Raw genomic sequence first — 14,245 nt, 5'->3', positions numbered from 1 at the left:
GGTATGTATTTGCCTTTGTCTATCTGAGTTGTTCTAATGTGAAAACTGAGGCTGGGTTCTGAAATCAACCATTTTGGTTTCTATCCTGACATTTTGGACTTGTCCTTAACTTCTCCATGTTTCAGTCTCCTCATCTGTAAACTAGGGATTCTAGTAATACTAACTTCCAAGGTTTGCACTAGAAGCTTAGTACATTTGGAGCCATGCCTGGCACGTGGTCAGCATTCCGTAAATGTCAACTGTCATTGTTACGCTCAGCTGGGGTCCTTGGAGATAGTATATGTGCATTTGATAAAGCACCTTCTATCCCAGTTTTTTCTGCTCTTATTTTTAAATATGGAATGTGTGTTTCCTCTTTCCAGCCTTGAAAGAATGTCCTGGCATTTTTTTCTAAAGTCCTATAGGAACTCCAATTTCAGTGAAGGGCATCTAATCCCACTAAGGTCACATGTGACAAATGGTATTTTATTACTTGCTGATTACTATTAACCTTAATTTCTTCCATGGCAGCCATGCAGTACCTTGTATTTGAATAGAGCTGTTTCTGGATGTGATTTTTCCAGCCTCTCTGGGTTTAATTCTAATTTAACTTGCCATTCCAAGTGGGACTATTGTGCAACTGAAGTCATGATTCACTCATTTGTTCTCTCTAGATCTAATTATTACGCGTGGTGCCTATGAGGCCCCCTCAGGCATTCATTCACCACTCTAAATGGTCTAACCTTCCGAGGAAGGGATAAGCCTTTAGTTATTTTCTTTTGAATTGTACAAATGTGCTCAATACAGTATTTGGGAACTCACTAGCAACTGTTTTACCTCTACCATTTTAATCATACCAAACTTATTACTAAGGTTAATTGGAAGAATCATGCTGTCATATACTGTTACTTGCACATTTTCATTCATTCGAACAAGGCCAACTTTTGATGCACCAACATCTTCATTTGAGGATACCTTAAGTGCCTTCCAAAAAAAGCACGCATTTCTCAGAAAGCATAGGAAGGGCAGACTAGAAACACCCAAAGTGTAATTATAGCTGTTCTGTAACCAAACACCCAGGCATTTGCCCCAGAGTGAGACTGCACAGGATATGTTAATGAGAGTAAGTCACCTCTTCTCCCTTCCCACTTACCTGGATGCTTACTGTGATGATAAGGAAGATTTTTATTTCACTCACCACCATCCTACACATGTTCAGTGGCCTCCCACTAAAAATTTTAATTGTGAATAAAATGGTTCTCTTGAACTTAGAATTAAGAACCAGGACACTTGTTTCCATGTGGTTTTAATGATCACCCAGACTCCCTGATGTTCCATAGTCACTTTGTGTCATACATAAAATGAGAACCTTAGAGAAATAAGAATAAGAATGAATAATCAAATGACCACTATCTGAAGACTTGCAGTCAAAGCACTTTAGTAAGGATTGATTAACCAATGAGGGATTAATTAATTGAACATATTAAATTAAAAATTAGAATAATGACTCAGTATACTCCTATAGTCATTCATTCATTCATTCACTCATGCCATTTAGCACACCTTTCTTGAATGCCCACAATGTTCTAGCTTCTAAAGATACAGAATTAGGGCCTCCCCAGTGGTGCAGTGAGTTGAGCACTGCACTGTGAAGCTGTCTGCAGCCTCTGCACATGGGTTCGATTCCCAGCCGGCCAGGGTGAAACCCACATGGCAAGCAGACCTCTCCTGTCTTGCCCTCTGCTCCCCTCAGCAGTGTCCTTGGTCCGTCTGCCTGTTCTGCTCCTCCCCACTCTTGTTCTGATGAATTCTCTCACCCTCCCATTCCTCTGACTGTACCCCAGTTCTTGTATAAATTAAAAAAAAAAATCTTTAAAAATAATTAAATAAATAAATAAATAAATAAATGGATAAATAAATAAAGATACAGAATTACTTGGACTAGCACCATGACAGACCCATTTCTGTTCATAAACTTGGCTTGTTATCATCCATCTGCTGTGCCAGCCCACTGTGGAATCATGCTGCAGGCCTAGCTATCCTCCATGGAATTGGATTGTCTTCTCATCTTCCTGTCTTTTGAACCCCATTTTACTTCATCCCCACTTATATTCCTACAAATTCATAAAGAGTTCAAGTAAGTAGTACAGAAAGGTGCAACCTAGCAAAGGGTTCTTTGGCATCTTCGAGGCATCTTCTGTCTCTGCCATTTGAAAAGCGAGAGCCCAGGAGAAATTTTACCCATGGGATGCCATTTCAAAGCAGTTTGCTGGGTATAGCTATCCATTGCATTTACCTTTTTTTTTTTTTAATCTTATTGTATAGATGCTTTTAGATAGTTGTTTTTCATAATTTCCTAAAGGTTTCACTAGAAAATGAAGAGTAAAGGGTATAATATTGTATAGCATGTAGTCATTCACTAAACATGTCTTCATTTTGATGTAGACTCAGAATCCCATGCCATTCTGTAGCCTTTGTGGTTCTCTCTGTACCTGCCATATTCATTACTTCATTGGTTCCTTAAGATAGTTCATTGATTTTGATTTCTCATTTATTTTCCATTTTTCTCTGTATACACGAATACATAAGATAAATAATGAAAATCAATGACAGAGAAGCAGTATATGTGTGCATTGTGTAGTTTCATTTAGACTTTTAACATATTAGTATATACAAAGTGTTGTGAAAAAACAAAATGTTTTTATTGTAGATGTTAAGCCATAATTGGAAGGGAGCAATACCACATCATCTTCTCCATTTAAAAGATGTCAAACATATTATAACACAACAGTTTCTATGTTTGAGGTTCCCAGTGCCAAGATCCATATTTATTTTCATGAGTAGAGTCAAGAAATGAATTACTGTTGCCCAATAATCACACATACAGTCTTATTCTCAAGAATCACACTCCATGCCAGAGCACACATTGTCAGCAGTGACTAAAGCTGTTCTTTGCCAGGCCATGCCAGTCACACTCTTTTGATTCTTTTCACAATAGATTTCAGTGCCTGCAATTGAGTCGACTATGTGAAAAACCACAAATTCACATTTTTAGTTGATAAGAAGACTGGGGAATATGATTTGGCCGGCTCAGTTGTTCTTTCATTCTCCTAATAAAGATCTTACATGAAACTGTTGAAGATATAGGCAGATGAATATCATTTATATTTGATCTTTACCTAATAATGTAAAGCTTTGCTTGCTCAATTTATTCTTTGCAAAGTGACAAGATAGGCTGAAAATTATAAAGGGTCATATGTAGAAGGAGGCATTCCAAAAAAAATCAGTGTGGCAGTGTTACAATGAAATTGTAGAACTAATCTCTATGTCCATCGCTTAGGAAATGAATTTTAAAACTCTGGAATGAATATTCATTGACTACTATCACATTTCATCTAAGTCAGGTATTAGCAAAAACAGCCCATGGGCCAAATACTGCCCACTATTTATTTTGTAAACAGTTTTATTGGAACATAGCCATACTCATTATACTCATTTGTTTTTATATAGTCAATAGCTACTTCCATCATACAATTGCAGAGTTGCTTTGTTGCAACATAAACTGCCTGACTCTCAAAGTCAAAATATTTACTATCTAGCCCTTTACAAAAAAATATCTATCAACCTCTGATCTAAGTTAATATACCATCTTTTATATACTTTATAAACCATTGCTTTATATACCAAGAGTGCAGGCAAAATAATTGTTAATTAAACAATGACAAGCCATCAAGTGTAGGAAGTATCCTAATTTTAGAGACATTAAGTTATAAAAAAAAAGTACATCTTAGAACTGCAAAATTGTGGTATATAATACTTCAAAAAAGGAACTGCAATGTTTGTATAGAACTCAAGTACTTAATGTTGGAGGAACAAAAGACAGGTGTAAGACACTTTTCATAATGATGTGAACAGCAGGCTATTACTTACATGTCTCTTAAAAATAGAAAACAATATTCTGAGCTTGTATGCAGATATGTATAGGTAAGCATAATTAAAAAGAATTCAAAGGATTGAAAGTAAACTTAGGGCACAGATGTTCTCTGAAAGGAGAAGGGACCAGGATAATGATGGAGGAAAGGAGAGATGTAATGTTCATTTAAAAAGTAGTGATTTATTAATGAAAAATAATTTTTAAAAGCATCAAAACATGGAAAAGCTGAAAGAAAATGTTTCAAAATATAACTTGAATTTTTATGATGGAAATATAGATGATTTTTTATTGTATTTCACTATAATTTTAAAGATTCTCATAAATAACCAAAAATGATGTGTCATATCTTTCATTTCTATCTCCATCAAAAGAGATTAAGGTTTGAAGAAGTACATGTTAATCAATTATCTGACATTACAAACTAATCCTGTTTTTCTACTGTGGCATTAAGATTAAACAACGTGCAAGTCAGGGCCAAATTTCATGGTTAAAACTTTTTTTCATACTGGTAGTACAGCTAATCTCTAAATACAATGTGCTTTATTCCTCACCATGAAAAACCACCAACTGGAAAAGTTAAATGTCAGGTGCATTTTACAGAACAGAAATAGCTTGTCATGAGTCATGTTATTGATGTACTGATGAGATTTCTTTCAGCCCAATCTCACTTGTTTTGAAATATACACTGTGATTTTACACGATTTTATATGTTGTCACATGCAATTCAGACTCTCACATTACTTATCAAATGTGTTCGTTTTGTCATTTGTCTATGGCAGGGCTTCCTGAAATAGTCCCTATAAGTACGTGAGACATTCAAAACTTTGAGATCCAATTTAGCTCCCCCAGATTGTTTCTCTGGATAATGGAAATCTGTTCACTGCTGTCATTGAGTTTTTGGTTTTGTCTTATTGTTTTAAACATGTCTTGCTCTCCCTTGCAGTGTTTCAGCAGAAATAGGCAAAGCTGACTCCCTTCAAGATTAAGAAATGAAATGTGTCTGAGATAGTGGCAGCAGGAAATGTGGACAAGGGGCCTGAGTCTATGTAAAGCCGTAGGCCATGAAAGGATGGTCCCATGACAGTACATTCTAAACAGCGTCCTGTGTTGCTTACATTTAACTCCAGTTTTTCTTTTTCCAGTTCAATTTCACCATTTAGTATTGAGAGCACAAGACGCCAGAGACGGTCTGAATCCCCAGACTCCAGAAAACGGCGAATCCACAGATGTGATTTTGAGGGTTGCAACAAAGTGTATACAAAAAGTTCTCACCTGAAGGCTCACCGAAGGACTCACACAGGTACAGCTCCATGCAGCTTCTCATGCACGGGCTAGTGGGAATCCAGAAAGGGCCATTCCTGTCTCTGGATCCCCAAGGGTGTGGAGTGGTGCTTTGTTCTCCTCATACTTGCATCTTGAGTTTGGTTCCTTTCTAGGTGAAAAGCTTTTCTCTTCTCAGCAGGAAAAAAGGCTTAAATCTTAGTGAACCTGAGCAACCAATCAAGGAATTCTTCTGTGTCTAAAGGACTTTTGTAATGAGGTGGACATAGTGAGCTAGTCTTTGTTGCCATTTTATCGTTGTGTGATTTATCAGGATTTTAGCACATCAGCCAATAAGCCAAAGAAAATCAGTCAAAGTTAGCTTTTTTTTTTTTTTTTGGTGGGACCCTCGCCGGCATCCGGGGAATGAACCGGTGCTGCAGAGGCTGCGGGCAGCCTCACAGCCCAGTGCTCAACCACTGTGCCACCAGGGGAGGCCCCAAAGTTAGCTTTTAAGCACCACTTACATCATGCTTTTCTCTCCTTGATCTCATCCCCACAAATAAACAGTTAACCAAAAACACAAAATTGACATATGCTAGCACTGTGGGGAGTTTTAAAAAAACTATTTCTACATGATTCTATTTGGTAGTTTTTTGTATTTGGAGAGAATTTTTAGTGTTTGCTTTTTACAGAGAAGTAATTCAAAACACAAGTGATTCACTGACTTTGTCACTATCCACCCACCCATCCATACGTCATCCATCCACCCACCCATCCACCCATTTACCCACCTATCCACTCGTCCACCCATCCGTCTGCCTATCCACCGAACCCACTACCCACATACCCTCCCAACTAACCATCCACCCATACAGCCACCCAGGACAGAAGCTGCTGACTCCTCACCTAGCCCCTCTCCATCTCATCTGGACTTGCCTGTGTGTGTTTAAGTCAGCATCCCCCAGCTTCCTTGGTGTCTGAATCCTGTTGCATGTACCAGGGGCCCTGAGAGAAGGCTGAGGGTAGAAAGGCCCCACAGCTCTACTACTTTTCATAGGCACCGTGGTGACGGAGATGTGCACGCTCAAAGAAGCAGATAAAGCAGGGACATCCATTCACACATGTTGCTGGGAGCAAGGGGCCAGAGATGGAGCCAGTCCAGTCCAGTTATTCCTCAACAGGAGTCAGACTCCAGCCCCAGTCTCAGAATGGAAATTTCAAGTGTCCCATACTCCCATCTCAACTGTATTAAAATAGCCATGCTACACAAATCATTTCCCTGCTGAAGTAGCAACATCTTTTCATTTCACAAGTTTGTCATTTATTTGGTTGTGTTATTTTACCAGTTTCCAGAGCCTGCTGTAGAGAGACTGGTTCATGATTCTGCATCCTGAGACTGGGCATTGTATTTTGCAGTGAAGTTACAGCCTAGGAGTCTTGCCTGAAGTCAGAAAGCATTATAGAATCTGGAGTTTACTTTTGTTCGTCTCATGCATTGTACTTGTAATATTTCTAAAATAATTCAGCACATTCCGCAAACTGCCTCTTCCATATTTCTTCCTTGCTCTGAATCCTCTTCCCTTTTCTACTTAATTCAAAATTCTTCCCCTCCGTGGTTTTGAGCTTCCCTAGGAGAGATTTTCATCTATTTCTTAGGCACTGTTTTTGAATCAATTTCTTTATCATTAAGGCAAAAAATGCATGTAGACTCGAATAAGCATGACCATCCTATCAGTAGGTAGTGAAACCTATATCATAGTAGTAAGTATGATCAGATCGTATTACTTCTTGGAGAGAGCATTTCTTTTTTAAAAAAAGAATGTGACCATTTCAATGAATAATCATAGCTTTTAAGTTCTTTTAAGTTATTCCTGTTTCCCTTAAAATACATATTAGTTTCATTTTCACATGGATACCTCTACTCCATTTATCCAAGTGATGAACAGTGAAAGAGGAAAAGGTTTAATTAGGTACTATTAGAGGATTTAACTCATGGCATTATAGGATTGCCTATTACAGGTCTTAACATATACTATGAAATCAGGGGAAACAATGTAAGCATTATAATTCCAAGCAATATAAACCGTGAATGCTGAAACAGAATTAACAAGCTTGGCTTATTAATAAGATGAAATCATACACACTTTGTGTCCGAATGGGCCTGCTATGTCACAGAATCTAATTTGTTTCCTAATTAGGGGAATCCATTTGTGTTGTCTGTCACAAGGAACAAGTCACTACACTGTAGTGTCCTGCACATTTACAAATTATACGCAAGATGTCGTAACTCTGTTCAAAGTGAAGTCAACATTAGTTCCATCAGGATCAGGTTGTCTTGTGTTGCGTTTAATAATTTCCTTTGCTTTCCCTTGCTCCTCACAAGGACTGGTGGTTGCAACGTCATTCTCTCCTCTGTACAAGCCTGACTCCTGGACTGCTTTTCCCTTGCTCCTAAAACACTTCAAATGACAGAGAGCTCATTCTTCTGCCAGACAAACTGGGAGACTCTCTTGCGGTGTCGTGCTGCCTCGCAGGGTGTTGTCTGGCTCTCAGTTTTCACTTCCTGGCCCTGGTCTGCCTCCCAGCTCTGGCATCTTAATTTCACCAAACGAGACTTCTCAGTTCTCTTGGCCACTCGTTTCTGAATATATCCCAGTGTATCACTCTGTCTTTGAGAGTTTTCACACCACAAATAGAGAAAACAGGTCTTATTAGTGGACTTCTCTTCATAGAGGCAACAACAAGGTTAAGTGTTCAGCAGTTTCTGTTAGGTTATTTAAATTAAAAACTGCTAACAACCAGCTCTCATCCATCCCTGCCCCTGAAACTGTTTTCTTTTAGACATATATGAGCTTCTTGTATTTGTAATCGGACCTGCCCCCATGTGCTGGCTCCCTGGAAAGCAGTGAAAATGGTTAGCCACAGACTGGATGATCTCTTATTCCAGATACAGGACAGAATCTCTGTTATAAGGGTTGTGCATACATTTTTAAGTGTACGAAATAATAATTCTCCATTCATTGTATTGATTTGGTGCCATTCTAGTACATGGAAATGACTTTGAAACCTGCCCCTACCCACCTTGCCTTTAGTATTTCACCTTCAGTTTCTTCATTTTTGCCAGGAACTGAAAGTAGGACAACTTCCAGGAAAAGCCCTAAGCTGTAATCCTAGAGACTTCCATTGAAGTGGGTCTGAATTCATTAACCAGCAGCTTATAATACACTTAATTGTCCTACTCCAGTCCACATTTTGTGATCTAACATCTCCATTAAAAAGTCCTTGTGACTTTTTTTGGTATGTGTTTCAAACCAAAATATGCCAAATCCATTCCTCCGCTTAGCAAAGAGATACTTAGCTCTGTGCATGGCATCATCCCCTAAGCTAGCTGTCCAGCTACAGTACTTATAAAAAGAACAAATGAAATTTGGTTGATTTGCTGTGCTGCCACTGGTTCAAAGTGAGCCCATAGTAGTTTCTGTTTTATAATTATATGCAAATATTTCATAACTTAGTGTGTGGAATGAAATCAACATTAGTTCCGTAAGGATTCAGGTTGTCTTGTGTTGTTTTTAATAAATATCTTCTTAACCTTCCCCTTGCCTCAGGCATGTTGACTAAGTTTTTTGTGTGTCACCAATAATAATTAATGTGGAGCTTGGGATTATAACAGATGACTTATGAGAACTACACACGCTATGGGAGGGGAGCTGGTAGCAGTGAGAAACTTTCTTTTGAGAAGGTCATGTCATTTTACCTTTAGCACTTGATCTCTTGTGCTATATTAGTGCATGATCAGTCATCTGTTTACTTAGGAATTATACAGTAAATGACACATAATTGCTAAGAGTGTGAAACAGGAACATTTTCTAGATATTCCAAAAAAGGAAACACTGAAGAGTGCCTTCTCGATTTAAAAGTAATGGCCTGTACCCTGGTTCTTGTATAAAAATAAACAAATCTTTAAAAAAAATAAACATACAAATAAGTAAGTACATTTTCATGAATTCGCAGTTTAGATCATAATACAAAGATGTAGCCAGATAACTTTACTGTCTTAACTAACTCTTGCCTGTGGTAAATCATTTAAGGCATGTTAGAGGAGAAAAATATAACATATCAGCATCCCAAACTTGAAGTACATTGTTCTGATCCCTAGCCTAAGTTGTACGAAGTTGTGTGCAGTGCTTTTAATTCATTTATGTTAATGAATTAAATTTATTTCATTTAAATTTGTGCTATAGATAGCAACTATGTACTATAAATTTCTCTCCTTTCAAGAATTGTATTAAATCACTTAAGTGATTTAAATTTGAATGTAATAAAATGATGCTGTGAATTTGACGTTGCTGTATAGAATTATCGGTATTTTCTAAAAATATATGCCATAGTAATTTCTAAAATGAAGTACAAGAACACTCAGGTGTCAGTATTCATACAACCACTAGATGGTGCACTATAACTAGGTGTTGAGTCTAATCTAAGAGGGTCTGAAAGAGTCCACTAGAACAGAACCCCCTAGCGGTATGTCTGTTATGATGTGGTTGTCAGTGTTGTACAGAACTTTACAAATTGATAAAAACAAGAAAAGATAAAGATATATTTAAAACCAGATTTTTTAAAGTAATTTCAGCATATAAAAATATTCAATTTCAGATTAACCTGGAAAAATTTTATATTCCAACTTGGTATCCTGCTTTCTCATAAATCCATAAGGCTCATTTAGTCAATTTTGTTTAATATGTATTTTAATTCATATAGAAACTGTATATCTAAATTTTAAAAATTATTAAGTGTAAAGCAGCTATGTATCTTCTCCCTCTGGCTGTATCAGAAATAATTCTTATCTGAATTTTGCATATCAAGGAAGATAGTTCATATGGATGCTTTAAAAAGATTAATCAATTTTTATTCCAAAGTCTCAAAAATATGTCCTTCCCTGCCTTTATGAGAGAAGAAACAATGTATTTAGCTCTTTTCTTGAATGTAACTCTTGTAGTTAACATCCTGTGTTAGAATGAAAATCATATAATGATTTTTTTTTAATTTTATTGAAGGAGCATTGGTTTATAACATTATGTAGGTTTCAAGTATACAGCATTATAACTAAACATATCAAGTGATTGTTCATTTAAAATATATACACACAGAGAGAGATCCTAAATGTTTACAGATTCCATACTTTTTTACTTACCTCATCACTTTTCACTCCTAGTTCTGTATTTCTTGTAAATTTGACATCTGATTTTGCTGGATGAGATTCTGAAATGCTTTGATGATATTCCAACAAAGAAAATTATGGGTTTTGTGGCCTTTTGTTCACAAATCTTGCAGTTGCTAAGTCTTACTTCCAGGGAGTGGTGTGCTGCTTACAATTTCACACCTTCATTCATTCATTCATTCATTCATTCCATATGCAGCTTCATTTCAGACCCTCTGTCTAGGTCTGTTGTTGGAAAAAGCACAGGACTTAGTGATGCCAAAGTAATTCATCACTGAAGAGCAAACTGACATTTTTCAGGGAAAATTCCTCTCCCCGTCAGTAGTCTTCAAGCCCTGGATAAACAGCTCACAAATAGGAGCCATATTGGGAAACTGTGATAGAAATAGCACCAAATTCGAAGTCGGGAGACAAAGTTTGAATCTGCCTTTGGCTGTAACTAGTTGGTGAACTTAGACAAATTTCTTAACTATATGTATCTTTAGTTGTTTTTTTGTCTTTTTTTTTTTTACTTTGAAATAGATATGGCTATTTGTTATATAGTTATTGAAGGGGGCATGATGTTTATATTCTCAGTAGCTACAGCAACTAACACTTTGTAGGGACTCAGTAACTACTTGTAGAGCTAAAATTATATTTGTATGGATATTAATACAGTTTATGCTGTTACTGTTAGCAGTAGCTTCAAGGCAAAAAAGTTTTGATAATGTAATACATGCTTATCATAGTAGGCTGTAAGATATATAATCTCTTTACTGCAGACTCTACTAATTCAAAATTAATCTAATTCAGAAAGAGTTGAAGTAAAGCTAAATTATTCTTGTTAACAAGCCCTTTGTCATCATTTTAATAAAATGATAGTTAAATCAGATTTTTAAAAAGACATTTAAAATAGTAAAACAGTCTTCCATTTGAAGAGACCCATTTATAGACAAATTCAATAAAACAAATATTATTGAGCCTCCTCCATGTCTTGAGACACTATAGAGATTTTTTTCTTGAAAAAGAGGCACAGTCCCCATCTCCAGTGAAACTGTCCATACGTGTACTGCGTAAGACTCATGTGAATAGTCACACAAAAGCCCTGTATAAAAATAAAAGCAAAATGACAAACTATATAATGGGAGCCCTCTACGATGGCCAAGGAACTGGGGGATGCCTTTCTAAATTGGGCGTACAGGTCCCTTCTCATCTGACTTCCATTCTGGTGTTAAACCTCACTGGCTGACCCTCTCCCAATTTCACTTTATTCCTCACCCTTACAAGTAGATGAATTCCAGTTGAACTGCTTTGTGGACTCCTTTGCACATTCTTCCCCCTACCTGAAACAACCTTCCTGGGTGCCTCCTTACTTTAGTTGATAGACTCCTGTTTATTTTCCAAAACTACCTCAGTGCCCCGGTCTGTTAAGTGCACTGGCCACCTTCTCCCTTGGCAGGTGAAATACTGGACGTTTCCCTGTTGCAACAGGTAGATGGTTAGAAGGGAAAGTGTGAGGGAAATGTAAGGGAGAGGGACCCTTTGAATATGGAGGGTGTGTGCTCAGGAGCAGGAATGCCCTGAATAGTCTTGGGGACCATGGGTATGCAAGGGTGACTTTTTCTGAGATGTGCCAGTTCCCAGGCTTAGTGCTCAGCTCTCCTCTGCTGTACAGGTTTCAGCTGCATGTAGAAATCCCTGGCGAGGGGTGAGGTCAGAGCACACATCCACGATGCTGATGCCCTGGGAAAACAGTGCAACAGAAGGCAAGCTCTGCTCCTTTAGCGCCTGTGTGGTTGTCACACCTGGTCTCAGGCAAGTTTGCTGGTAGCCTGGTAGCCCTCTCCATGGAGCTGCACTCCTGACGCTCCTGTGCATGTCTCGCCAGCACTACCAACCTGTTTTGCATTAGTCGTTGTGATACTTTGAAATTATAAGATAGCCAGAACCTTAAATGGTCTGTTTTTAAGACTTTAAATGGAACTGGTTTTTCTTCCCAGTCTACTAAAATTTGACTTTGTTAGAAAGCCATGAGAAGACAAGGACCAGAGCATTAATAATTAAATTAAATAGGCAGCTCTTGAGAGGCTGCTTGGAGCGCAGCTCTCTGAATAGTCTTGGGCTCAGCATAAAGATGAGGGCAGCCAGGAGTTTGAAATCTGGTGGGAAGACAGCCACGCCTGCAAATATCTACCATGTGAAGTGTGCCAGGCGAGCGGTGAGAGAGCATCATACAAGTTGCTGCAGCAGCACTGGGAGCTGGTCCTGACTGTTGGGATGTGGTGAACATCACTCTGTACGTGAACTTAAGTGCTACCTCTGAAAAGGAAAACTCTGCACCATTGCTGTGAAGGTGTCACACTTGTTTTCCTTTATGGAGAGGGAGTTACCTTAACCTTTCATGGGGTTACTGTTTAGAAACACATGGAACCTAAGTTTTACCAGCATCTGATTGCAGATGCCAGTGCTGTACGTATCTGATTCAATTTGGTTTTTAATGTGCTACCTTATTTAATTAAAAGAAACTTTTTACTTATTTAGAAAAGCTAAGACTTTTAAAACAAGCTACCAATTATTACCTCCGTTAAGTAAATTACTTAACTGAGTTTTGTCTCTTAATTCTGTTTGTGTTAGCGAACAGATCATCAGTGGCAGTAGAATGTTCAAAATGCAATGTGATCTTATAACTATGCTCCTCATTTTCTTCCTTTGCCTTTGGCTTTATTCTATCCATGAAGCCGCCCAATGTGTAGTAAGGAAGAATGGGAATAGATTATCACAGCCTTGTGCTCCCTTATGCCCTGCCAAGAAACTCGATCGTGATGATTGGGTCGTCTTACCCTGGATGGAAGAATCAACTACAAGTGGTACCAAGTTTGTGGTTTCAATGAAATGATTAAAAATAAGAAATTACAATTTTATAGAAAATGCATTCACCATTGAAGAGTTATAAAATAACATTTATTTGTAATGCTTAAGAAATTTTAATAAATATCTTCATGACTTAGAACAAAAAGAATTATAAAGTAGATACAGTATTTTAAAGATTAATTAAAGCTCATTTCAGCAGCAAAGTGGAAGGCCCAAGGCACATGTGTTACTAATTTGAAAAGTTTGAAACAAGATAATTGTTTGCAGAATGAGCCTTTAAATGGCACTAGTTTTAAATAAAACCTGCCAGATTTATTTTCTCTTTCAAAAATATATATTCTAATTCATTAAAACAGGGAAGATCATTGTAAGCAATAGACATGAAAGAAATCACTCTTGTCTTGACTCATATTTTTAAAAGACTGAAATATTGGAATCTAAGTCATTTCATTCACTGAATCAACAAGCATCTATTAGCTCTAGGGTTAGCCCCTGGGGATGTGGTGATGAGGGAAGCTTGGCGCCATCCTGGCATCACATTGCCCACCAGAGAGCCTGAACCACAGCGCAGTTTTAACACAGGGCTGCCAGGGTGCTGAGAGTGATGTGGTCAGAGTCTCTGAGAATGTTTTCCTTCAGTACAGTACAGACAATAAGTTGGAGGGAGCAGGACATAAAACTGGGACCCAAACTACTGATTATTGGTGGCAAAACCTGTTGCGAACCTCAAAAAGGCAGACCATCACAATGGAAGTAAACGAGAGAGGATACTGGACAGGTATTTGGAAGGCAGAACTGGCAGATGTGATAATCAGGTTGGGGCAGGTAGAGAATAACAGATAGGAAAGCGTCCAAGAAATCTCTTCAACTGGAGAGATTTATGACTTGATACCTGGAGTAGCTGGGGTTGCCTTTTTTATAGATAAAAAAACAGGAAGAGGAACAGGTCTTGTCTGGGTGGTAGATGAGAATCAAGTTTTGGTCATGTTAAGGTTGCT

At 37.8% G+C, this 14,245-nt stretch overlaps 1 protein-coding gene across 2 annotated transcripts in view; it reads left to right on the top strand.

The window, feature by feature from the left end:
• Positions 1–14,245, top strand: part of KLF12 (KLF transcription factor 12) — a gene marked incomplete at both ends in the record, with an annotated part of 279,428 nt that overhangs the window by 255,621 nt on the left and 9,562 nt on the right. For both annotated transcript variants that reach the window (XM_084235699.1, XM_084235698.1), the window contains one exon: positions 5,056–5,213. In XM_084235699.1, coding sequence (XP_084091825.1) covers positions 5,056–5,213 — 158 coding nt within the window. The remainder of the gene's footprint in view (positions 1–5,055; positions 5,214–14,245) is intronic.

Source organism: Talpa europaea (genome assembly GCF_964194135.1).
Source record: "Talpa europaea genome assembly, chromosome: 6".
Lineage (NCBI taxonomy): Eukaryota > Metazoa > Chordata > Mammalia > Eulipotyphla > Talpidae > Talpa > Talpa europaea.
The sequence above is the reverse complement of the archived record's forward strand: the minus strand, read 5'-3'. Positions and strand labels throughout refer to the sequence as shown.